This window comes from Gopherus evgoodei, chromosome 3 (assembly GCF_007399415.2).
Source record: "Gopherus evgoodei ecotype Sinaloan lineage chromosome 3, rGopEvg1_v1.p, whole genome shotgun sequence".
Lineage (NCBI taxonomy): Eukaryota > Metazoa > Chordata > Testudines > Testudinidae > Gopherus > Gopherus evgoodei.
This window is the reverse complement of record NC_044324.1, coordinates 95,499,590-95,526,436: the sequence shown is the minus strand read 5'-3', so window position 1 is coordinate 95,526,436 and position 26,847 is coordinate 95,499,590. Positions and strand designations below refer to the sequence as shown.

Here is a 26,847-nt window from a genome sequence, read left to right as displayed (position 1 = left end):
TCTTTTGAAAAGTTGATGATTGTCATAGGATATGTAGTATGGAAGATAAAAGGTAAAGCAGCTAACATTTGGAAGCGATCTTTGGGGCACCAAGAGTGATTCAGAAACTCCCATCCCTCCACTAGAAAGAAAGAAAGAGAAAGAAAGAAAGGAGTTACTCTCAGTAGATTTCCAATTTAGGGCAGAATAATTGTTTAAAATATTCTCTTTACAGAGAGATTGGAGGACGGCTTCTCACAGTAGAAACTAGACTTCCAAATGATCTGCCTGAGTTTGAGGGAGATTTCTCATTGGAAGGACTTCGCCTCTGGAAGACTGCATTTTCCGCCATGACACAAAGTCCTAGACCAGGTTCACCGCCACGTAATTGTCATTCCATTGCTGGCAAAGGAGAAATTAATAGCCATAAAACTAGTGAAGATAAAAAAATAGTCGTCATGCCATGTAAATGCGCACCGAGTCGCCAACAGGTTCAGATGTGGCTTCATGCCAAAGAAGAGTATGAGCATATCAAGAAATTGCCTAAGGCTCAGCCTGTTGACACTGAGAAAGCAACAGAGAATTTCAGATCCATAGCATTGCCTATAGATCAGCCTACTGAAGTGGTAAAAGCAGCTAAGAATTTCAGTTTACCTAGCCTGCAAGACAGCATGCCTATTGTGCCTACAAAAGATGCTCCTGTTTCACAGGCAGATCCTACACCAACACAGACCAAGGAAACTTGTGATAAATATATTAATACTGTACAGATTTCTACAAATACCATAGAACCCAGTAAAACTCCACCTGAAAGCAGGACATTGCTGCTTGCTCCTTCAGCAATAGAACTTGATAAAGAAGAAGAGGATGATGATTATTATGTCAATTATAGTTCACCAGATTCACCAGTGCTTCCTCCTTGGCAACAAGCAGCATCCCCAGATTCCAAACCATCTAGTTTAGAAGATGCAGACTGGCAGAATCAGAACATAATTTCATCTCCTGTGGAAGAAAATGACACAGCCCACAGTGAGAATGTACAGAAACATGTCAAAGATGAAGGTCGGGCATCCTTCAGCACATCTCCACTTCTGGTCAGAGAAGGTGCTGGAAATTCTGAATCAGTTTGCTTACATAGCACACCCATTGTACAGAGAAAATGTCAAGAAAGAATAGCTGAAGCACTTGATTTTACTCCTTTATCAACAGGTAAATTTATTAATTAAGCCAGGTACAACAAAAAGAGGTACAAAAACATTTCCTGCAACTAATAGGAAAAGAGATTAATATACTTGGAAATAATTGAAAAATAACCAGCTCTCTACAGGAAGGGCAAGTTAAACATGTTTTTATTTTTGAAAGGGATATATTTCACATGTGTTTTTCCAGTGAAAGTAATTATTCAATTATGAATTAAGATTTGAGTGTCAGAACACCTTAAAAACTGTGGTACTGTTGTTAGGATATTCTAAAGTGATAGTTAAAACATGAACAACTTAATTGAAATTACATGTAGAGTATTTTTGAGTCTTTTGCTTAAGTCGCTGGTATGTTTCAAACACATACATACTTTGAAATTAGAATATAAATATTAAATATCTTAAATTTTAAGACTGTCCAAGATAACCATGTGTTTTTGTCGTCTTATACAGTGCGATATAGTCTGTAAAACACACTAGCCTATCAAAGCTATTCTTTGGACTGGAGGCGATCAATTTGTGCACATTATATTAGATAGAAGAATTTTCTGTTTCCTGGTAGGTAGTTCAGTTTTCTGAGAATGTTTGGGGGAAACTAAATGCCATTTGCATCTGTTCCATGTTTTTACAGAACCGAAGATGCAGAAATTGAATCATAGAAGAGGAAGTAACTCTGACACTCTTCGAAGAGTACTTTTAACAACACAAGTGAAGGTAAATTAGAATTGTAAACAAAGATTCATGTTTATTAAATTACATTTAAGTGTGCTTTCAAGTTCAGAAGCAAAAATAGTCGATATATCAAGTACCTTTATCTCACTTGTACTTATATTTTGACCTTTCCAATTTTTAGAATTTGTAGAGTCTGTGATAAATTGTCTATTTTTCATGGACTTTTGCTTTTTTTTTGCTGTTGTTATCTGGGAAATTATTATCTATGTGTGTGGGTGCGTAATAAACATACGCAATAGACAGAGTAATGATGGTAACTAAAGAAGAATTATAAGGATACAAATACAAAAGGAATAATGAGAGCAAAGTGATAAACGTGTTGTTCAATCACATCAAATCCTAAGATGTCTCTATCTATCTTCATATTGTTATGATTTTTTTGTAAAAAATTGATCATTATAAACTTTCATTTGTTGTTTCAATTTTAACATTTTAGTGTCAATATACAATAGTGAAAATAAGTGCATGTGTATATATAAACAAACACACAACCAAGAGATGGAATTACACAGTATGTAAATAGTATCAGAGGGATAGCCCCGTGTTAGTCTGGATCTGTAAAAGCAGCAAAGAGTTCTGTGGCATCTTACAGACTAACAGACATATTGGAGCATGAGCTTTCGTGGGTGAATACCCACTTGACGAAATGGGTATTCACCCACAAAAGCTCATGCTTCAATATGTCTGTTAGTCTGTAAGGTGCCACAGGACTCTTTGCTGCTTTTGCAGTATGTAAATAGATGCTTCTAAATGAATCTATTATACAGGTTTGATCAACCCAATGGAAAAGTGACTACTACATTGCTCAGTTTATAAGTACAACGTGTTGACCAAAATCCCCTTTTCATGGCTTTGAAACCTTCTGAAAGTTGAAATTGAAGAGGCACTTGCCCCTTTTTTAAAATTCTTGTTACACTATAAGATTTCATTAAAATTAGACCAAAGAGGGAAGATGATACAACAGTTGGTTTGGTTTCCTATTGGAAATTTGACACAAGAAGGTAGGTCTTGTCTACATGACGAGTTAGTGCATGGCAAGATGTTGCACTGTAGATTCACATCCTGGCTTGTCACACACTAAGGGTATGTCTCACCTGCAAAATAATAACTGTCAGCGAGTCTCAGAGTTCAGGTCAGCTGGCTGGGTGTGCGCTACGGGGCTAATAATAGCCATGTAGACATTTGGGCTCAGTCTGGAACCCTGGTACTGAGACCGTACTGGGGGTCTTATTACCTGGGCTCCAGCCCTAGCCCAAACATCTACAGTTATCTTTATCCCTGTTGACTCAGGCTGTGGGGATTTGTTTTGTTTTGTTTTGTTTTTTGCTGTGTAGACGTACCCTAACTCGTTGTGTGGACAAGGGCTAAGTGAAAGTTTCCTCATAATTGTTGTAGAGGAGCTTTTAACTTTAGGTTGCTAAATAGGAAAACAGTAACCTCCAGAATGCAACATAAATATATTAATCTATAGATTTTCATCTTTTTGCTGCATATATTTCTTTCAATAGAATCAGTTTGCTGCTCTCAATGCCCCAAAGAAAGAAACTTCTCAGATTGAAGGACCATCTTTAAACAACTCTTACGGTTTTAAAGTCAGTGTGCAAAACCTGCAGGAAGCAAAGGCTTTACATGAGGTAACTTGCTGCAACACCAAAGATTCATAACTTTATTCATGCTTTATAATTTTATTTAAGGAAGGAGGAGTTTGAAGGGAGAAATATTGTTGAATTCTGTCCTTGTTAATCAGGGTTTGATATTTCTAATTTTTAATAAATCTTCTATAGTAACTTCTGTCTGAGGCTCTCTAAAGTTCTTTCCTTTTAACAGTATTGAATTAAGTATCACAACACCTTTTTTGGCAAAGTAAGTATTATTCCCATTTCCTTGTAGAGGAAAATAAACTATATATGTTTAAAGGGCTCCTATTAACTTGAAATCTAATGAGTTAAAAGTAGTTTTAGATACTGCATAAACCCCAAACCATAACTAATTTGGGTATTTTTAATGTTTTTTAAACTGTTTTTCCTCTTATCTATTGCTTTATGAAAGACTAACAGAAAATAGACAAAGTGCTGTCAAATGTACAAAGTAAACAAACTCAAAAGAGAGTAAAGGCAAGTTTAATCTATCAGTTACAGTAATCTTAGGTGTTACTTATGACAATAGGGAAAAAAAATCAGACTTTTTTTTTTTTTTTAAGTTAACTGTCTCCCTGTTATGGCTAGTCCAAGATCACAAAGGATGGCAGTTGCAGAACCAGGAATACAATATCCATAGCATGACTCTCAATCCTTTCTCTTAACTACTAGGTCACACTCCTCTGTTGAATTTTTATTTTTGATATTGTCCTTACTGAGGAGGAAAGGTTCCTATTCAGCATAACATGTAAGCACATACATACAGAGGTGTCAGAAGCTTACTTTGAATGGAGGCAGGGGGTGGAGACAAAGGAGTGGGAGTGGGGTGCATCCTGTGCATGGGGAGACTTGTGTGAACAGGGTGAAGAGGAACAGCTCAAAACTCAGGGTGGTGCAGGGTTCTAGTTGTTCATGTGTCTCTCGCCAGCTGCTGTGGGTAGCTGCTCTCAGCCCTGACCCAATCACCTCAGTTCCTACCTGCTTCCCAGCCTGATCCCAGGCCCTGCAGCAGCCACTCTAGCCCTTCCACTTCCTGCTCTTGCTTCTGCCCCCTTTGCGTGCGTGCAGTTTACAGGGAACATTGCTTCCCAGAATGTATAGGAGTGTGACATGTGGGTCCAAAAACTTGGATCAGCTTACACAATATTTCTACTGCAGGGGTGCTGCCTGCCACCACCCCCCACCCCCGGTTCCATCACCCTTTCATACAGTAACTCCTCGCTTAATGTTGTAGTTATGTTCCTGAAAAATGCAACTTTAAGTGAAATGATGTTAAGCGAATCCAATTTCCCCATAAGAATTAATGTAAATAGTGGGGGTTAGGTTCCAGGGAAATTTTTTTCACCAGACAAAAAGCTACATATTATATAGATATTCATACAGCATATATTTTAAACAAACAATTTAATACTATTCACAGCTATGATGATTGTGAAGCTTGGTTGAAGTGGTGAAGTTAGAGGGTGGAAGAGGGTGGGATATTTCCCAGGGAATGCCTTGCTGCTAAATGATGAACTAGCACTTGGCTGAGCCCTCAAGGGTTAACACGTTGTTCAATGTAGTCTCTCACACAAGGCAGCATGAACAGGAGGGAGTGGAGACAGCATAGCAAACAGAGACAGACACACACCTTGTATGTGTGTGTGTGAGAGAGAGAGAGATGCACACTGCCCCTTTAAATAAGCTGACCCACTCTTAAGTGCATTGTCTTTTTAAGTGGATCAGGAAGTTGAGACAGCAGCTGCTGCCCCAGGCTCTCTCTGTCCGTGTCCCCTCCCTGCTCTATAGGGAGAAGGGGTAAGTGGGGTGCAGGAGCAGAGGGGAGAGGGACACCCTGACATTAGCTCCCTCTCTTCCCCGCCCTGCACAGCAAGGGAGTCTCTGGGAGAAGCTCCAAGACCGGGGGCAGGAGCAGCACATGGCAGTGGGGGGAGGGACAGCTGAACTGCTGATTGATAGCCTGTTGGGCGGCTGCAGCACAGGGAACTTAGGGGAGCAGAAAGTTGATAAGGGGGCTGCTGATCCACCCAGGGTACAACCCCCCACCAGCTAGATGCAACAGGCTGCTCTTCCTGCAAGCAGTGCACAAAGCCAGCAGCAAACGCCGTTAGAAGGGGGCATTGCACAACTTTAAACGAGCATGTTCCCTAATTAATCAGCAATGTAACAAAGTTAACCGGGATGACTTTTAAGTGAGGAGTTACTGTACTTTACTTTAAGCAAGTGAGTAGTCGTCATGAAGTTAAAGTGCTTAAGTGTGACTGTGAATTTGGGCCAAAATGCTTTTGAATGATCACTTAGGCTGAAATGTAATTACTCCTTCAGTGTGTCCTTCAGAGTAGCCTCCTCATTCACCCTCCAACTTTTCGGTGGGGATTCTACTGGGCTCTGTCTTTGGTCCCCTTCTCTTCTCCTTTGCCACAGTATCTCATAGTAATCTCTTCTCTAAACACAGCTTCAACTACTGGCTGTATGCTGATGGCTCACAGATCTACCTCTCTACTCCAGATCTGTCTCCTGTCCAAACTAAAATCTCGCTCTGTCTCACATTTCCTCATGGATGTGCAGCCATCAGTTCAAGATCAACATGGATAAAACAAAGCCTCTTTATCTTCCCTGCCAAGTTGTCCCACTAGCTCTTTTCTTGATTACTGTGGACCATACCACCATCCTGCCTGTCACTCAGGCCTGTAACCTGGGCATAATCTTCAATTTAGACCTCTCTCTAGGTCCTTACATTCTGGCTATGTCTAAATCCTGTCAGTTCTTTCTGCATAACATCTCTAAGTTATAACCTTTCCTATCTATCCACAAGTAAAACTCTCATCCAGGCTCTTGTCTTGCATCTTGATTACTGCAGCATCCTACTATCTGGCCTTGACAAATGCAGACTTGCTCTGCTCATATCCGTTCAGAATTCTGATGCAAAGATCATTTTCCTAGCTTGTCACTTTGACCATATCATCCCTCTCTACATTCCTTCATTGCTCCCCCCATTGCATCAGACATAAGCTGCTTGTATTCACTTTCACTGATCATGGGGAGGGGCTGCAGAGCATGCACTCTGGAAGGGAGTTTGGGTCTGGGAGGAGGCTTAGGGCAGGGGTCTGGCAGGGGGCTTGAGGTGCCGGATGGGGGGGGCACTCACCTCTGGCGGTTCCCTGTCCCTGCTGCTCCTGGTGGAGGCGCGGCCAAGCAGCTCTGCAAGCAGGCACTCTGTGTCCGTCTGCAGGCACCAACCCCCGCAGTCTCATTGGCCTCAGTTCCCAGCCAATGAGCAGGGAGCTGCAGAGTCAGCCCTCTGAGAAAGGACGGAGGCAGCGTGCTTGCAGAGCTGCCTGGCTGTGCCTCCACCAGCAACAGCAGGGACGAGGAGCCACTTGCGAGGAGCCCCTAGAGGTTTGTGTGACACACACCCCCAATCCGGTACCCCGAACCCCTCCTGTGCCCCAAACCCCTGCCACAAGCCCCCTCCCAGACCCAAACTCCCTCCCAGAGCATGCCCCACAGCCCCTCCCATGCCCCTTCCAGCCCCACACTAACTACATTATAAACCAGACTTTCAATGAAGATCAGAAATGCCGATTTATAGAGCTTGCCGGCTGATGAAATGCCAGATAAAAGAGCTTTTACTGTATAACTTCTCCTGATGATTCTGAGCCACTAGAAATCTGCCAACAACACTGATAAATTCTGTGGAAACTTTTGGAAAATGTTCAGTCCTGTCACCAAGATCTTCACCAACAGAGTTTCTAAACTCCCTATTATCTTCTGGGTTTTGTTCTCTTTAACACCTATATTGAGCTCTAAAGAAGAACAAAAAAATCAAATATTCAGTTATTTGCACCTTCAGATCATAGAGTCTTATTTTGATGGGAATATCTTTTGAAACTTATCAAATGGTGCATAAAATACATTTGGTGGATGCTAAATTACTCTAATTATCTATTTAGGCTAAACTAGATATTTAAATTTTTATTACTCAGAAAGCCAGAACTGTTTTGTTTTCAAATTTAGAAGGATCATAACCAGAAGGGCTAGATACTTAGTACTGCAGAAAAAGTATTACCAAAAAATCAATAATCCATTTTGATTTGTTTAACTTTCTTACTAAAAAAGCCCAGTACTTCCAGTTCGTTGGCTGATGCATGAGGTAGGACTCAGGAAGTAGCAGGAACCCTGAGCAGTATAGTGCACTGTCCCGATGACTGGTAGAACCACAGTCAGTTTCAGCTTAATTGTAGCTTTCACTTTTACAAATTAGGTTTTTGGTTTTGAAGAAAATATTCCAAGTGTACTGTTTTTCTGAATCTATTGATAGAGTGATACTGTAGCTGTAGCTGTTTAGTCCAGATTTATATATAGTGCCAAGCCTGTAACCATGATATCTAAGTACTAGGAAGTGTTACCTGATACATTAATTTCAAAGGCATTGAGAAAAGAGAGGAAGAACTGGGTTTAGAGTTTTCCCTCTTCTCACCACCTCCAACCCTTTGCTACTCCCTTATCCCTCTCATGTCCAGTACTCTGCTGCTTCCTTGTCCTGATCTTTGCCTACCTGCTAGAGTCACTTGAACTCCAGTCCTCTGATTCTTCCATATCCAGTTTTTTATCCCCTTAATCTGCAAACAAGCAAACTGACTTTCATACTTGAAATGACCTTCCGTTATAAAACAAAGGAGTATTACTTGTGTCTTCTCATATTCTTCCCCAGTGGGCACTCCCTGTTCAACAAGGAGGAAGAATCTGAGTCTCTTTTGGATGCTAATTATTGCGCATTCTAAAAGAGGAAACAGGATTTTTTTTTTCTTCCTTAAAACTTCTAAGCTTTGTTTTCTTTTTTAAAAGCTAGATTCCTAACTATATGGGATAAGCAAGGAATTTATTAACAAATACCCACATTTCTTTATTCAAAATGAAAATGTCATTTTGCAGAGAAAATGGAAAATACAAAAAATACATGGAATAACCCTATATTCATGTTATAGTGTAGAATTACCAAGTTTTTGTATGTCCATTGACCAACTAAATGGAAGGATGGTCTTGTGGTCCCGGGTATTTTGTTTAAGATTCTGTCACAACCTCTCTGAATTGTTTCCAAATCACTTAATCTCTCTATGCCTGTTCCCCCATCTGTAAAAAAATGGAGCTGAGGTCATACTTTGTTGCACACAAATGTTGAGGCTAAATTCAATAAGATTTGTAAAGCAGTTTGAGATTCTCTGATGGAAAATGGTATGGAAGTCAAAAGTGTTATAACTTAATATTATGGATTATGTAACTTTCATGTTCTTGGTATTGCTATTTGAAATGTTTAATCAAGACTTAAAGGACCATGAGAACAGTTCCCATTAGAAAACAAACATTCAATATGTAAAAAGCAACAATGAGTCCTGTGGCAGCTCGATGGTGCCGTTATCCAAGCTAGTCACCATGAACTTGGAGCTGAACTGGAGGCAGGTGATGGCATTCTGGTGCTTGCTGGGCCCCTGCAGCATTTGCAGGCACTGGTCTGTCTTGATGTCCCAGATCTTGACTGTAGAATTTGCATTGCCTGAGACCAGGATGCTTACCCGCAGCTTCATGCCGCTGGTGAGCGGCTGGTGCCCCATCAGCGTGTGTAGGCAGTTACCACTGTCCATGTCCCATACCCAGATCAACATGTCCACGCACACTGTGAGTGACTCCCTGGACACATCGATCCGGGATTGTGATTGGCTCCCTGGACACGTCGATCCAGATGTGGGACATGGAGAGTGGTAACTGCCTGAACACGCTGATGGGGCACCAGTCACTCACCAGCAGCATGAAACTGTGGGACAACATCCTGGTCTCGGGCAATGCAATTGTTCCAAGTTAGTTTACTTAAAAATCAGTTGTCTATTGGTAACCCGGCACAAAACAATATTTTTTTTAAAACAGATTCTGAAAATGTAGGCTTAGTCAGCTGTTTTTACCTCTGATGAGTAAGTAGTTTTATATAAATGTATTGGACCCTTGCTTATAATGATTTCATTGTATGAATAATCTGCTTCTTTCAAAACTGTGTGAAATTTAGTTGTTTGAAGAGAGCCACAAAATATAAACTTGTACTTGGGTTTTGGTTTTTTTGATGTAGGTCCAAAACCTTACACTCATCAGTATGGAGTTACATGCTCGAACCAGACGAGACTTGGAGCCAGACCCTGAGTTTGATCCTATCTGTGCTTTATTCTTCTGCATCTCATCTGACGCAGCACTGCCAAATACTGATAAAAGAGAAATCACTGGTGCTATAGTGATTGATAAAGACAGAACAATCTCAAGCCAAGGTTCCTACTTTTTTTTCTTAGAGTACTTTACCAAAATCTGTATCATGTAAAAATGAAGCATTAGCAAGCAACGATCAAATATGGTTCTCTAGTATTGTTTTAACGCATTTAATTTCCTCTTGTGAGTATTGGATGAAAGGCCATATTAAGCATAGGTAGAGTTTTCATGCTTATATCTTCCTATGAACCATCGCATGGGTTGTAAACCACAGATATGATACATGTATGCAGTAGACCTGTGTTTGTGTACTTGTGAGCAAGCTCCTGCAGTCTTCTAGAGGTGTAAAGAGGAAAATTTGCCTTAGTCTCCTGCTGAAATCGCTGGCTAGCTACAAATAGAAAATGTTAAATCAAGACAGTATGTTTAATATTTTACATAAGGGTTATATTTGTGGTTTTATCTGATCCTTTTAGGATCTGAACAGGGGCCCTTATTGTATTGTACCTTTTTGGCTTTGTTTAGACCAGTGATACTCAACCTGTGGCTCTAGAGCCGGATGTGGCTCTTCATGGCCCTACAGGCGGCTCTCGCAATGTAGGCATCTGATCGGCGCTCCACTCTATCAGGCAGCGCGGGGAGCACTGAGCAAATGGACCAGCAGTGTGGGAGTCGCTGAAGTTCCCCCTCCCAAAGGGGGAAAGAAAAGGAGCTGCTGGGATCCCCCCACAGGTAAGAGTAGAAATCACCTCCCACCCAGCAGCCGGGGGGCAGAATGGGGAGAGACCGACACTCCTCCTTCCCAGGAACCAGGAGGGGATGAAGAGAGAGAGCGAGCTGCTGGGAGAGGGGATGATGTGTCGTGTCATGGTGTGTCAATAGATGATGATGATGTGACACTGCCTCATCATCAGACATTGAGGAAACATCATGACACAAATATCAGAATGTCGGTACTTGATTTTAAGGTGCTCTGCAACTCCATTTAATGGTGAAGTGGCTCTCCAGCTGTTAAAGGTTGAGTACCACTGGTTTAGACTATTAAAAAAAGTCCTGTTTCTTTTAAGATTTTTTCTGGGGAATTAAAAAAATAAAGTGGCATTATAGCTGTATATTAAACCACAAAATACTGTCTAACAATAAAGGCGTAGCCTAAAACCTACCAATAAAAAAGAAATTTAGTCTTAAGGCAACAGTTCCATCCTTCACCTGCTTCTTTGTTAAGATATTGCAGGAATTTTATAGATTTAGGTGAAGTCCCTAATATTACTTTTAATGTAGCTTATTCTGTATTTGTTTCTTTGTTAGTATTTTTAATTAACTTAATTATTGTACTAAGTGAGAGTTGTCATGAGAGGCTGTTATGGCTCCTTAGGAACTGCTCTGAAATACTGTGAAGAAAACTCTTTGTGGATAAGACTAGTAGTATATTGAAAAATCAGACATACTGATCTGCAGAACTTATTTAGTGATAAAATGAGGTAGTTCATGTAAATGTTGTGATGATCTTTCTTCCTTTTATTGGAAAGTGCTCTCACTGTTTTCTTAGTGAAGAGCTTGTCGTACTCCTTGAGGAGTGACTTGAGACTGAGCTGCACATCATTTTACATTATTGCATTTTAAGTGACAGCCTGTATTTTTAATTCTGAAAATGCACAGAATTATTTTTTGAGCTAATGTGGTCTAATGTATTCATCTTTTATCAAGCTTCTTTTAAAACTCCAGTTCATTAGTTTAATCAGAGATGTTATGATCTGATATGTAAGGGAATTTTGAAGACACAGTTGTTCTGCTTCAATACTCTTCCTCTCTAATTAGTTATTTTTTATTTCCTAGAGTCAGAGAGAGGTTTTTGGTGTTCTAAAAAGTGTACTATGTTGTATAGGGATTTTCATATTCAAAACACTTTGCCAAGAACCCGTCTAAACAAGTGTAATGTAGTTAATTAAAATAGATATTTTGCATGAAGAATATAAAACATAAGATGCAGTACAGTTCTTTAACATTTTTCTTCAGATATACTTCTTGGCCTGACTGTTGTGGATGTAAAATGCTAACATTTTTCCTTGGGTCAAATTTGTTTATCTTTGGGAATTTCTAGAAAATTCTCTCTTCTTCACTGAACAACTTGCAAAGTGAAAAAAACTGAAAACTTGTACCTAAAACCCACCTTTGAGAACAGAAATAATCTGGAGAAGGATTAATTGTATTAGTAATTTTTAATCAATATTAAGACAGATATGAATGTACTTTGTAGAGACAGAAATGATTTTCTCTGTTCAAAGGATTTGAGTTGTATGTTTTATTTTAAAGAATAAGAGAGAGTTGTGGAGTTTGTCCTAAAAATTAATGATTATTTCACTTGTTTTCTAGGTAGCAGAGACCAAGCCCCTTTGCTCACAAGATCTGGAATTACAGGACTAGAAGTCATTTATGCTGCTGATGAGAGAGCTCTTTTCCAGGAAGTAGTGAATATTGTAAAAAGGTAGCATATCTGTGTGTTCTGCTTTTATTTTTCAGGCATGGTACAGCAGATTTAGTTCTTTCAGCCCCAGCCACTCTCTCAAATGTTGATTGTTGTTGTTTTTCCCCAAAGGCTCATTTCTAGAATGGACGAGCATGGTGGTCTCTTGAATAAAAACATCTGTTTTTCTTTTCCTCTTATTCCAGGCATATAAGAAGAGCCTTTTAGTCAACTGAGCTAAAGCCGCCAACCTAAACACTCCTATCAGTAATCCTGTAAATTTATAATCTTTCCTCTTAATCTCAGAGTTCAGTATATGCATTTCAGTCTTGAATTCTCAAAATATTCAGTATTACGGTGATGAGAACTATAGAAAACCCCAAGATAGGAAGACGTTTTTGCAGGTTCTTTGTGGCAAAATACTTTCCACACAGAAATTTATACGGGTAGATGAGCATAACCTGTAGATAAAAACTAGTTACCTTACCCATAAATTTGTCTTCTCTGAATGGGAATCCCTTGCTCTATTAGGATTGGAAAACTGCAGGGTTTTTCTCTTCCAAGTTTTGAACGCCTGCTTTACAGCACCCTCTGGTGGTGTAACCGTGGAACTGCAGGCACATCTCTCCGTAAGGCCCTACTGCCAAAGCTGCGAAAGGCATAGTCACAAAGAAAAATAAGCAGACTAAACCCTGAATCATCTGGCTGGAGTACATTCTGAAGACAAAATGTGTACTAGGCAGAGTACATTTGCAATTCTCTCTCTCTTCAACCAGAAAACCTCTGAGGAGAATGACATTGACCAAGCCCATGAAGCCAGAATACAAAAAGAGTTGCTGAAAGCAACCAACATAGGGTGGGTGCTAACAGAGCAGCAGATACCTAATCAGAGAAGACAAAATTACAGGTAAGGAAACTAATTTTATCTTTATCTTTCTTGGAAATCTGGTGCTCCATCTGCCTTGGGAAACCACTGGAAGTAGTGAGGAAATTTAAAAAGAAATCAAATGCCAGCATGTAAACAACATGTCAAAGATATCACAGCAGTTAGAAGTTTTGATTTATTCATGAAGATCACCACCAATGGAAGACTCAACATTTGTATATCTGAAGGCATCATTGGATGAAGAAAGGATACTTATTTTGTAGTGCTTTGTGAAGAAATGTACCAACAACCATATAGCTTGCCTGGCAAATCTCTTCATAAGAGGCTTTGTCTCTTTGCCCACAGTGTGCTAGTACACCTGTTGGAGTCAGCACTTATCCTCTGAAATTGCTTTAGGTAACTTGTATTCCTTGAAGATTACAGACTGAATCCAGAGAGGGGGGCGGGGGGGACTGTGATGTCTTACATTATCCTTCTTAGTCCCACCTTTCCCCTGTATACTACCAGTAGGGCATCAAACTTCCTGTAGGTGTAGTTCTGTGTAAATAGAATTTTACCATTTAGACACATCCTTTGTGTGTATCTGTTTTCTCTTTCAGCATGTGTAGACTTTGGGCAGAAAGAGTATAAGAATATTGATAAGATTAAATGGAAGTCTGTGGGATTTTTATATGCAAAATCAGTGGTTAGCCTCAATTACTACTTTGAGTTGGGGAAGTAAAGATGCTTGAGAGGGAATTTTCTTACTGATGTGATCACTGAAAGGAAGGTGAACAAAGATTAGCAGACAGAAGTTTCTCTTGGGGCTCAAAAGGAGCTTTAGTGAGAACACTTAGTACTGGGAACATTTTCAAAAAGTCTTTTGTTGCCAGTGTTAGAGGGTTTTTCTGATTAGTGCACCACAAATACCAGATTCTCCTGTTGACCTGGTAAGACCAACTGATGAAGAATTTCATGCAGTTGAGGTAGAAATCAACCAGATCATATTCTAGGAAACGTTACTGTTCAGGATCCAGGGAACAACTCTCAGAGATTCAAGACCTAGATGAGATAGAAGACTGTCATGAATTAATTTCTAAGAAGCTGATAAAGTCCCTGGCTGGCATGCTGACCTTTGCATTAGACTGGGGAACTATAGCTGCTTTGGACCAAAATGGAATAATCAGTATGACTGCACATTTTTTCTTGTTGATCTTTCTGACTATCTCTGTAGTATCTCTGTATAACTCTGGAGACCTGACAATGGGAATGACAAGCACATCTGTTCAGTGGGCTTGTGGGTTGCCACTGCCAGGAACAAAATTTATTAACTTCCTGATGCATTGGACAGCAAACAAATCTACTTGTGGGAAGAACCATCTCCAAGCAATCCAGGACTTAATAGTTCAGTTCCCAGGTCCAACCCACAGCAGCGGAGCCAATTGGCTTATTTCTTGGTCTTACTCCAGATGTATGTGACATAGAGGTAGACATCCAGATGTGCAGTAAAAGTCTTCCAGATTTCTGTTTAGGATTTTGCTTCTTGTTCTGCCTTGGTGATTGAGAATGAGCCACAGTGGTTTCATCATTTTCCACGTGATTGGTTATGAACTCTGGAAAAACATATCAAAGAAAGCTGACTGATGCATTCCCCATCATTTGCAGATCCATGGCATTGGTGCCAGGCTAGGACTGCTGTGCGGGGACAGGACTATTTGCTTTCTGTTGTATGCAAACCCATAAGAGTTTCCTGTCTGAACAATCTGTTGTTCATCATACAAATTGCTGTTGGATCTGCCAATGATTTGCCCTTAACAAATGACCTGGGGGTCTCTAGCAGGAGAGGGAGCTCAGCATTTATTGTTTAGAACTGACAGCAGATCTGTTTCGTGAATTTTGATAGTTCCATTATGAAGTTGTGGAGGTGAAACATCACCCAGAAAACTAGCTGGAGTCATTAGTATGTTGAAACCTATAGAGTGAAGAACAATAAATGAGTGAAGTCCTAACTTTTTTCCTGAATTTTTTTTTCTTCAGGCAACACCACTAGTCCAATGTCAGTTCTGAAAAGTGGTCCACAGAAATAAGAGCTCTTGTGATGTAATTAGAGCACTCATTACAGATCATCTCAAGTATTGCTACAGAAAATTCAGCAACTGTGAAGCCTCATACAATTGCATCTATGCCAATAGTTCATCCACAGTGGTAGATCTGAATACCCTCATGTCAGATTGACCAACAAGATAACCATCCGTTTGGTAAATGCCTGTGGAGCAGATGAAAGGCTGAAAGGCATTGTCTTGAATTGATAATGATTGTCCCTGATGGTAAAGCATTGACATTTTTCAATGATGGGGCATATTGGCATGTGAAGATAAGCCTTCTTGAGGTCCATGGTGCATAAGAAATCCGGGGTGTTTCTCCTGACTCATAAAGCACAAGTGTTTCTATGCTGAAAACTTCAAGATATTTTGAATACCCCCAAAGAAGTTGGAATAGAAACCAAAGCCTCTTGCGTTAGAACTGGGAGATTATGCCAAAGGAGTGAGGTTTCAAGATACTATCTAGAATACCTTTTGGTTTTCACAAGGTCTTGTGGCAAAGGAAATGATAGAAAAATTCGTGGTGCTCAAAAGTTATTGAAGAGATCTTTTCTCATAATACTGAGAGCCCATCTGTCTGAAATGAAACCAGCCCACGTTGCAAAGAATTTCTTGAACGTTCCGCCAAGGGAATGGCAAACATGAGTTGGCATGGCTTTGTTGTCTTGGAGAGGATCCTCTCTGGCATAATGCCCTCTTATTAGTTCTTGGCCTTGATGGGACACAGTGGATGGAATTATTGACAGCTCTGGTATTACTGAAAGCTGTAGCAAAAAGAGCTGAAGCACATTCTAGGATCTAGAGGTGGATTGGTAGGCATGATTTTATTAAAAAATTTATAGATTTTTTCAGAACTTTTTCTAAAACTGGAGAAGTTTCACCTCAAAGGGTGCTCCTAAAAATGGTGTGTCCAAATGTTGAGCTGCAGCTGCCTGTTTCTTCATGTTAAGGGTGTTACAGAAGAATTGATTTTGGCAAAATGTTTTTATTTTTACTGCGGATTCCAGCTGTCCTGAGAGACTGCTGGAGTGTGAGCTGTCTGAGGAGAGTAGGAGCACTCACAGCTAGGGGTATCTTCATGGCTTAACTCTTTGTGGAGACTGATAAAGGGAGGCACTTGAGAGGAGAGGGAACCAGCAAATCCTCCTCATTCTAGAAGGTTATCAAGATATTGAATAACATGAGGTTTGAGATTCAGGAGGTGCAAGAAACTATCTCTGAGCAGACACAGCCTGGGAGGGTGAACTCTCAGAGAAACTGAAGAGTAAATTTCAGTGGGAGTGAGTCACTGAAAAGGACAGTTCCTAGGCCCTCCTTGAGGTGCTCAGAGCAGTCTTGGGGTGGGAGGGAACTCGCACAGAGCCCAAAATTCCCTCTTTGACCTGTCCTGTGTTGGCTGCAGTGATGTGGAGATGATGCTCAGGCAAAAAACGAGGACTTGGGCATAAAATGTGCCAAGAAGCCAGATAACAGCTATAAAGCAGCCCCTCCCCATCTTTGCGCAACCAGTGAAGATGATCTACCCTCACAGAGAGGCGAGTGCAGGAACTCTAGGTTCTTTGGAGTTGCTGTTGGGACAGCTCAACTTCTGCTGATACGGAGCATGGGGATCTGCTGTTAAGCTAAAGGAATCCCTGTCCCACTCTGATAGACCCTCTTCCTATCAGATGGAGGCTAGTCTGCAGGGAGAGGGAAAAAACTGGAAAAGTGTACTTGAAAAAAACTAAGAGAACTTCTTGTCTAAGAACCCAAAAGTAGAAAACTTGGGAGAGCTGTGCCTGCAATTCAATAGGCAAACCACTAGAGGATGCTCTAAAACAGGCTTCTAGAGAAGATAAGAGAAGGCTAAAATTGCAAGCCATTTTGCCTCAACGACTTGAAAAAGATGGAAAAACTTAAGCTTGCCAGGCCTGATGGAGCAGTGGATTCCCATGAAAGAGAAATTAAATGTTATGGGCCTCTTTCTTTCACATTTAAGGCAAATGCTGCCTCTTTGCTGCAGGTATAGAGGTCCCTAAATACAATAGAAAAGGTGCTGTTCTGCTGCATGGAGGGGGAGAAGCAGGATTTGGGGAGTTTACACAGGCATACATACTCCTCTGCATGAAACAGAGCTAAGGAAATCAGGAATAGAAAGAGCATGGACAGAGTCAGTGGATTCACTGCTGTATGGTCCACCAGCCATCTGCCCCCCTTCTCCTTCTCCCAGAGTGAGAAAGCAGAGAGTGGCTTCTGAGAGAAGATATGAAATATAATATACCAGGATATAAGAGAACACAATCTCCTTGAAGATTGTATGAGAAAGTCACTTTTTAAAAATTGTAGCAGATTTTGCCATAATAAACAATAATTCTTAGCACTTAAGTCTTGTCCATAGTGCTTTTACGTGTAAAGGGCTGCATAAACATTGAATTAACCAAATTTTCATATTAGACACATAATATTTTATTTTGTTTCTCATAAGTGTCCTAGCACCATTTCAGGAGGTCAAAAAGATTTAACATCAAGTTGCAAGGGGAAAAATCCCCTGCATCTGCCTTAAAATAAACTTCACTGAAATAACTTTAACCTGGGTCAGTAGCATCTTCCTCTAAGAATCCCTTCTTACTTTCCAGTACCAGCTCTTGAGTTTTCTTGCCCAAGGAAAACTGGAAAAAGCTCCCCAGAGTTTTCAGTTTGCAGTTACTGTTCACTAAATATTTTGCAGCCCTAGACAACTCCCTCTTCTGTCTGTATTGTAGGTCTGGCCTGCACTCTTTCCTTCATTTTCCCCAATATTAGCTAGAGGAAAATGAGCAGTCAGGAAAAACTTACATTAAAAAAAGAAAAGAAGAAACAATTCACTGAAATAAAAAGAAATGTTTACTACAGAATGGAAAGAGAGGAGATGACATAGCAGCAAAACTAGTATGGAGTGACTCGTTCTGTCTAGAGAGGAAAATGATCATATTTCTTCTCGTTACAGCCAGGATGATTGGATTGTTACTAATATTGCATGTGTAAATCCTGACACTACAAATGCTACTTTCCATCTCTGCAGAAAGATTGGCAATGGCATGCAAGATAGTTTTGATGCCCATCTTTTTATTTTGCCAATGTTATCAGCCAGAAGGTACTCTGTACTGACCTACCTCAGACCATGTGGCCTGCATGCCTACCATCTCTCTCACTTTTTTCCCAGTCAACAGCTTTCAGTTACTGGAACTCGTTAGTTTCTAGCTGGTACAAAAACTGGCCCAAATAATGTGTCTCTTAATAAGATTTCTTGACTAGTGAAGAAGACAGCATGGGCTTTTTGAGAATGGAAACTGCAAGACAAAATTTCACATAAACCAATGAGGGGGTAGGATGAAAAAGAAATGTAAAACTGAGCAATTAAAGTATGAGCTATGTATGACCCTTTTTCTCAGTTATTTTCTTTGTAAATACGATGAAAGAAATTTTCTTCAGCATCATAGCCAGCATTTTTATCTCTGTTAGTAATCAAAAGAATTGCTTGACTATTTTCCCATAGAATAGTAGATAGGGCTGCCTCTGCTGAAGAAAGGAATTTTTTGTTCCCAGGGAATGTTTAAGGTACAATGAATATGAGGTTGTCAGAGTAATGACACACATTGAGCCAGACTCCTAAAATATCTATTCTGACTGAAAAACTGGTAAATCTCTCAAACATAATCTTCCAGCCAGGAAACTATGGTATTGACTGTACACACACAATCTCTTGAAAGATAAACAGACGCTAAACTCTTAAATGTTGTCAGAGGATGTAAAGAAAAGTATATCAGAATTCCAGAGCTCTGTTAGTGATGTAGAAAGTCTTTCTACCAATTAACCTGTGTAGGCAAAAAAAAGATTTGTTCTGATATGATATATAACAGATCCATTGTCATTCCATCACTTTTTACACCAAAAGTGTTGCTGAAGAAGGGAAGACAGAATCTTCATTTACTACTATTGGTGAGGAAATTGGTCTTATGTTTTATACTGAAGAGTGCCTTCTAATAGGGTATCTGTTCTGTACTGACTCAAAGAGAAGGGCAACTTCCTTGAGTCATGAACATTACTTAATGCAACACAGTCATTTCCTGGAAGTTCTTTCATCCAAGTGCCTGCCTGCCTGTGGAGCCTGCCTTTATCATAACAAGGTGATTTGGGTGAAAGCTATTGCCCTTCCCATGTTTGACAATGTGACACCAGTTTTCAAGTGTGAAAATAAATTTAACAAATTGCCCTCTGTTCAAGAAAACCTACTAGACTGAGTAACCAATTCTCATATTGGGAAATCCCACTGCTAAGATAGTTGCCAGAATTAATGTGAAAGCTGATCGTTCTGTAAGGTTAAATTTATCATTATTTAAGACCATCAAAGAAATCTTTCCCCCCCGACTTAGGTGGAAAATACTTACAATTTTGGAAACTTGATGGTTACATTCTCCAAAGCAACAAATGATGCTAACTCTTTTAGCATGTTTTTCTGTCGCTGTAAGGAACTCTAAGCTAGCTTCATCCATTTGCTCAGCAGACGTTCCAAATAGATATATGTGCTTACCACTCATTGCAAGCCAGTCATCACAAGTCGAAAAGAGATCAGAATTCAATCATCTTGATCCACATTTCCTAAGTCCAGAAGCAAAGAACCTTCTGATCAGGGCCAACTCCAGCGTTTTTGCTACCCCAAGCAGCGAGGGGGAAAAAAAAAGCTGTGATCACCAATGGTGCTTCCTTCTTTGGAGGCAATTCAGTGGCAGGCCCTTCCCTCCGAGAGGGACTGAATTGCCACCCAAGAGCCGGGCGTGCCTCCCTTTACTATTGGCCACCCCAAGTACCTGCTGTGCTGGTGTCTGGAGCCGGCCCTGCTTCTGGTATCAAAGAAAAGAGGCAAACTGTAACTGCTATGTTACACAAAAAAAATTAGTTATAGTCCCGAAGTGCTAAAGATCTTAGCTCACCTCTTAGAACACCCCTGAACTGTTAGAAAATTTAAAATAAAAATAATAACTTAAAATAAATTGTCTCAAAATCAAATCAATGCCACCACTGTACAGATGGAGGTAGGGAGTATCACGAGTTTTACAAAACTAGTATGTATAGAATATTTCAGGTATAACTTGTATCCATTTGTGTAAGAGCCCAACTAAAGTGATAGATGCAAAGCTAATAGGTTCAGACATTACCTCAGACTAATCATTTCAAAGGGATTTGCCGTAACTTTCTGAAGTATCCCACTGTTATTCACAATTGAAGTAAAAATGAGTCTTGGCTCATGGTTCATATGAAACAAAATATCATTGTTCAAAAATAATTGAGGGAATGTTAAAAATATCCAGTTTTTCTCTATGCAAACACAGGCAGTAGACGCACACACCTGGGGAATTAACTTCCTTCTGTAGTTTTTTTGGATGCCTGTTTCCATATTTCAATTTTGACAACTCCAGAAATTTCTCAGAATTAGCAGTTAGTATCAAGCCTTCCAATGTAAAGTTTTACCATTAGAAATCATCTGTGTTTAATTATTATAAAATACAAGACAATAATAGTGAAACATTGGTAACTGCAAAGCATACAGGCACTTTTAATAGAAAAATCCAATATGTTTTCTCCTATAGAACTGCAGGTTTTACAGGAGAAGATATAGGTAGTAGTGGTAGGAGAATTAGCTCCGCTTTGCAGATGGGGAAACAGGTACAGAATGGTTAAGAGACTTGCCCAAGTTTACATAAGAAGTCTGTAGCAGAGCTTGGAATAGAACTCTGGTCTCCTGAGAATCTAGTTTTGTGTTTTTTAGCTGCAAAACTGCCTTCTCTCCTCTACTCTAAGAAGAGTACCAAAATTCCAGACAGATTCAGGATTAATTTCCTCTCAAGGAAGCAATATAGAAGTATTTTGCCATAGTAATCTGTTTGACTGCTCACAACAAGTTTGCTGAAGTTACTGGACCACAATTTAATTGTTATGTCTTGTCCCACTAGTCAGATTTCACATACGTGAAATCTAATATTACTTTCCAAAAAACTGGTGAGATCCCTATTTTGTTTTTTGTTTTTGTTTTTTTTAAAAAGAGTTAGCAATTACTCTGTCAATAATATTGTTTATAATAAAATATATTTTACTTATTAAATCTCCAAGATTTGTATGTGTGGTCAATGAAGAACCAGACCAAGCTTTCATTGAAATCGTTGGTGGTTTTGTTCTTGACTTCAGCACGAGCAGGATCAAGTCCACACTGTCCCACAAAAAAATGTTTTGATGTCATGAAGCTTATTTTCTTTTTTCCCATTTTAGATATGACCCAGATATGATGTTAGGATATGAAGTCCAAATGCATTCCTGGGGTTACCTCTTACAGAGGGCTGCTGCGCTAAGTGTTGATTTATGCCAGATGATCTCTCGTGTACCAGGTGGGTTATATTATAGACACTAATACAGCCCCTGCTGATATCATTAGGTAAAAGGTAATATGCTTTTACTTTATTTTTTCTTTGGTGGATATCTGCTATTATGCAGGTACATAGGTGCAACCACAAAAGTTAAAAAACAAAAAAAATAGGAGGTACGGGTTTTCTTTAGTGATGGTTTATTTTATTTTATTTTTTATGTTGAATGGGTTTTGGCCCCAAAGTTGGGGGGAGATTAGGAAAAGATCTTAGCTTACCTCTTAAAACAGCTCTGAACACCTCTGTGATGCTGCAGCACTTCAAAGAATCAAGAATATTGAGAGTAAGGAGGTCATCTTTCCCTTTCTGCCCATGTATATAGTGGTGTTTTAGCCATGTCGGTCCCAGGATTTTAGAGAGACAAGGTGGGTGAGGTAATATCTTGAATCGTCCCTTGGAATATGTGCCAACTACTTATGCAAAACTATCTGGTTCATCTTTTATTTAGCTGCGACACACTGAGTACCTTTCCCAGAGCTGAAGAAGAGCTCTGTGTAGCTTAAATGCTAGTCTCTCTCACCAGCAGAAGTTGGTCCAATAAAAAAATATTACCTCATCCCCTTTGCCTTTCTCCCCGTGATAAAGTGATGCCTAAAATACCAAGAGTTAAATACTTCTCTATACAGCTTTGCAATCTTTCTTCCTATCTCCCTTTCTCTCACTTTGCACCAACAAAGCCTTATGCCTCCTTTCCCACTGTCACAGTGTAAAAGGTTTTGTATATCCTCCTTTCTCAGACCCTCCACCCAGTAGTGCAAGACTTAATCACAAGGGGAAGCCATTTAGGATAGGGAATATTCCTCCTTTTTATAGTGCAGTATCAAATACAAATAACATTTCAGCAACTCTTATCCAATATATTTACCTTAAGAATAAAGACTTGCAGTGGACAGTTCAATAAAAGTAGACCAAGCTGTAGTCTCAAATGGGCATACATACCAGTGGAAAAATTAGGGGGATATGAATTTGGTTTAAAGATTTTTGGGGGGTTTTGGTGGTAATAATTTTTTTTTAATGAGTAATGAGTATATATATATATTCATTCATTCATTCACCTACACATGCTCAGGTTTTGAACTCCAGTTCTGCTACTACACATTTTAAATGCATTCAAGCTGTTTTCCTAGGAAGCTCCTAGAACTTCTCAGAGAAATAGCTTGCAGTAATGTTGACCATATTATAAGTTGTCTAAATATATCCTCTTTTCATGTCGTTAGATGATAAGAAAGAGAACAGATTTGCAGCTGAGCAAGATGAATATGGGTCAGATACAATGAGTGAAATACATATTGTTGGACGAATTGTCCTAAATCTTTGGAGAATGATGAGAAATGAGGTAAAGTAAAATAAGTTAAAATATATATGTTCAAAATAGATTAGCAGAGAGAGAAATTGGTTTTAATTATTTTTAGTCGTAAACTTTTAAGGAATCTTTTGTTGAGAAATTTTATGAAGGGACTTGTGCTATAGTATGTGCTTATTTCCATGCAAGTTGTTGTAAAGCTTTTTAAATCTCTTTTTAGATAAACAATGTTATTTTCAGAAACAGACATATAATGTGTTTTGAAATGTAAAATACTGAAGTCATTGCCTTTTGATTTTCACTAATGTTTCTTAACACTGTTTCTTTTTACTTCTTTGTGTCCAAGATGTGTCTCAAGAACAGCTTACCTGTCCCTAGCAAGATAGCTAGTATGGTACTTTTACTAAAAGAAATATTTGAAGTCTGTGGAACTGTTTTGAGCTATCGTACCCCATCACTGTTTTGCTGTTCTATTACATTCCGTTTAATCTTCTCATTAAGTCCCTCTTGTAACCCACTCCTGGGCAAGGTCTAATTTGGTAATTGCAGTCTATTTACCACCAGTACTTTCATCTGGAGAAAGATATTCTTCCCTTTCTGTCATGAACAGTGTGTTGTTGCAGTGGACTGTTAAACATTTGCTTTGATTTTACCTACTGGGTAACTGCACATTAGTGATGATAAATTCTTATTTGTAGTTCATAAATCTATTATTAGTGTGTGAAGAGGTTTAGGAGTTTTTTGAAAGGAAGGCATTATAAAAATATAAGATCATGATCAAGTCTTGTATTTTTCTAGGTGACTCTAACTAACTACACATTTGAAAATGTGGGTTTTCATGTTCTTCATCAGCGTTTTCCTCTATTTACCTCTCGAGTTTTGTCTGATTGGTTTGACAACAAGGCAGATATCTACAGGTAATGAATGATCTGATGATCTGTTGCTATGAGAATATTTTTAAGCAAGATTCGCAACTTAGTATGGTATGGCTTTCCTATTTTATTTATAAAAAAGCAACTGTGGAAAAAACAAGACAAGATTGTGAGCTGCAGCTTTGAGACAGGTGAACAGGCATGGTGTGCTGTATTAAAGTCTTTCATTACTTCCTATAGAGCACTTAACTTAGCATACAGTGTTTATCAAAGGACTTGTAATGAGCTATCCCTCCTATCCAGCTTTCATTGTTGTGACATTACCCAAGATACAATCTGGATCATCGAACAACTGTGTCCCCTTCAATTCTCTAACCTGGGGTGCCTTTTATACTGCTTTGCTGTCAGAACATCCACTCGTGGTCTGCTCTCACAGCCTATAGTATGCACATTTACTCCCAGCTAAATACATGAGCGCTCTGACCAGTCACTCATGAATAAGGCTATGTTTTAATGGTATTTTTAGTATAAGTCATGGACAGGTCATGGGTAGTAAACAGCAATTCACAGCACGTGACCTGTCCATGACTTCTACTGTATATATACCAGGGGTTCTCAAACGGGGGGTCAGGACCCCTCAGGGGGTCATGCGGTTATTACATGGTGGGTCGCAAGCTGTCAGCCTCCACCCCAAACTGCTCTTTTCATCCAGCATTTATAATGGTGTTAAATATATTAAAAAGTGTTTATAATTTATAAGGGGGTGTTGCACTCAGAGGCTTGCTATGTGAATGGAGTCAGCAGTACAAAAGTTTGAGAACTACTGATATATGCTAAATCTTGAGGCAAGGGAGGAGACGGGGGAGTTGGCCCGGGGGCACTGTGGGTGTTGGGAATGGGAGGTTGGTGGGGCCAGCAGGCTCCCTACCTGACTCCGCACCTCCCCAAAAGCAGGGCCATCCTTGTCGCTCAGCTCCTAGGCAGAGGCCTGGCCAGGCAACTCTGTGCACTACCTCTGTCCAGAGCCTCGGCTTCACAGCTCCCATTGGCTGGGAACAGTGCCTGCAGAAGCAGCGCCTGCAGATGGAGGCAGCATGCTGCCTGGCCATGTCTCCTCCTAGGAGCTGAGCAAGGCAGATGTCGCTGCTTCCAGGGATACCCCCAGGTAAGCGCTGCCCAGAGTCAGGCTCACCCTATCCCGTGCCCCAACCGCCTGCCCCCTTCCACACCGAAACTCCTGCTGCTGCTGGGAGCGGGAGGTGCGGTGGCCTGAGACTGCCCCAGCAGCAGCCGGTGCGACTGGCACAGGGCCTGCCTGAGCTGCCTCCAAGCCAGGCGCACTGGCCGCTGCAGAAGTCACGGAGGTCATGGAATCTGTGACCTCCATGACAAACTCACAACCTTACTCATGAATTACATATAGGGTGACATCTGCAAATTCTTAGTCCCAGCCTTGTTCTCCAGAAATGTGCATCTTGTATTGTCCAGTACACTACTGAACAATGCAAGTTCATAGAAAGTCCATCATTTCATCAAAGGAAAATGATAACATGCACCAGCCTGTTATACCACACGGAGTTTCCCACACACACAAATCTAAACACACTGGTTAAGATAAAATAATAAAATAAGTTTATTAATTACTTAGATTTTAAGTGATTACAAGTGATGATGCATACAAGTCAGGGTGTGTTACAAAAGAAAATAAAAGAGTGAAATGCAAGCCAGTACCTACCTTAACAAGCTAAATGAACTAAAAAGCAAAGGTTTTACTCACCATACGCTGCAGTAAATTTCACAGGCTCTCTCTCCTTTCAGTCTGGGACTCCCCTACCCCACCCCTTAGTTCAGTTCTTTGAGAGTCATTGATGTCATGAGCAGTGATGAAGGAGGAGAGAAGCCATTTGTGTTCTGTGTTTTCCATTCTTATACCCTACCCCCTTTGTGGATTATTCCCCGCTGGGGTGCAGGTGACAAGTCTCTTGTGGATGTGAGGGTTAAACCATTCCTGTGATGAAATGTAAATTTCTTATTCGTACCTTCCTGTTGCTGGAGAATGGCTGCTTAAGCCCGTGATAGCTCTTTAACGCTTGACCAAGGTGTCAGAGTGCCTTTGTCACAATTTTTTGAAAGAATCCTATAAATATATCACATGGGAGACACATTTCCCCATCTGTAATACCTGGTCAAAGTATACATTTTTTCAGTAAAAAGAACAGCAATCTTTGTACCTGATCAAACTTCCTGGCTCCCTGCTGTTTATAACCTAAGTGTTTGCTTTCACAGATGGAAAATGGTTGATCACTACATTAGCCGTGTCCGTGGGAATCTCCAAATGTTAGAACAGCTGGACTTGATTGGTAGAACCAGTGAAATGGCAAGGCTTTTTGGAATTCAGTTCTTGCATGTGCTAACGAGAGGTTCACAGGTAAGTTTGAACTTTCCTGACACTTTTTGAATGGAAAATATTGTGTGCAAAGTTTGTTTTGCGCCTTATTTATACTTTGTCGTCAGTTATTTTTTGGTAAATACAAAGAATTACATTGTGCAACACAGTGGTTGAAATATTAAATTAAAGAAAGTCAGGAAATTCAAAAGCAGCGGTAATGTGGCCACATTGAACGTTCTGTTTTACAGACATATTATGTAGTGTTGTCTACAGTTAGAGTTGCCCAAACATGTTCATTCTAAAGGCCCTCTTGCTGTTGCTTATAATAACTTGAATGTTATTTTTAGGGCTGAAATTGTCCATTCTTGGCCTTAACCTGAAAGTGAAATTTCTTTTAAAAGTTGATGAGAAAAATGGTTCATCATGCTCAAGCAAGTTGAGAGGACTTTCTTAGATGTACAGAGGTGCATGAAATATGTCCAAAATTACATATTCTAATGAGGAGGAGCTCTGCAGAAGCCGAGTTAGATGTACATTGCAGGAACCATGATTTTACTTAGTGCACAAATTGTTCAGGACACAATAATCTGTTACTGTCAAGCAAATGTTTCTGGAAGACCTC

The 26,847-nt window shown here is 39.9% G+C and overlaps 1 protein-coding gene across 1 annotated transcript in view; it reads left to right on the top strand.

Annotated features, from left to right (window-relative positions):
• Window positions 1-26,847, top strand: part of REV3L (REV3 like, DNA directed polymerase zeta catalytic subunit) — a 249,830-nt gene that overhangs the window by 178,972 nt on the left and 44,011 nt on the right. Inside the window, exons 14-22 of the mRNA XM_030556132.1 lie at window positions 215-1,188; window positions 1,810-1,892; window positions 3,419-3,544; window positions 9,666-9,858; window positions 12,170-12,281; window positions 21,510-21,625; window positions 22,879-22,997; window positions 23,763-23,881; window positions 26,123-26,264. Coding sequence (XP_030411992.1) covers window positions 215-1,188; window positions 1,810-1,892; window positions 3,419-3,544; window positions 9,666-9,858; window positions 12,170-12,281; window positions 21,510-21,625; window positions 22,879-22,997; window positions 23,763-23,881; window positions 26,123-26,264 — 1,984 coding nt within the window. The remainder of the gene's footprint in view (window positions 1-214; window positions 1,189-1,809; window positions 1,893-3,418; window positions 3,545-9,665; window positions 9,859-12,169; window positions 12,282-21,509; window positions 21,626-22,878; window positions 22,998-23,762; window positions 23,882-26,122; window positions 26,265-26,847) is intronic.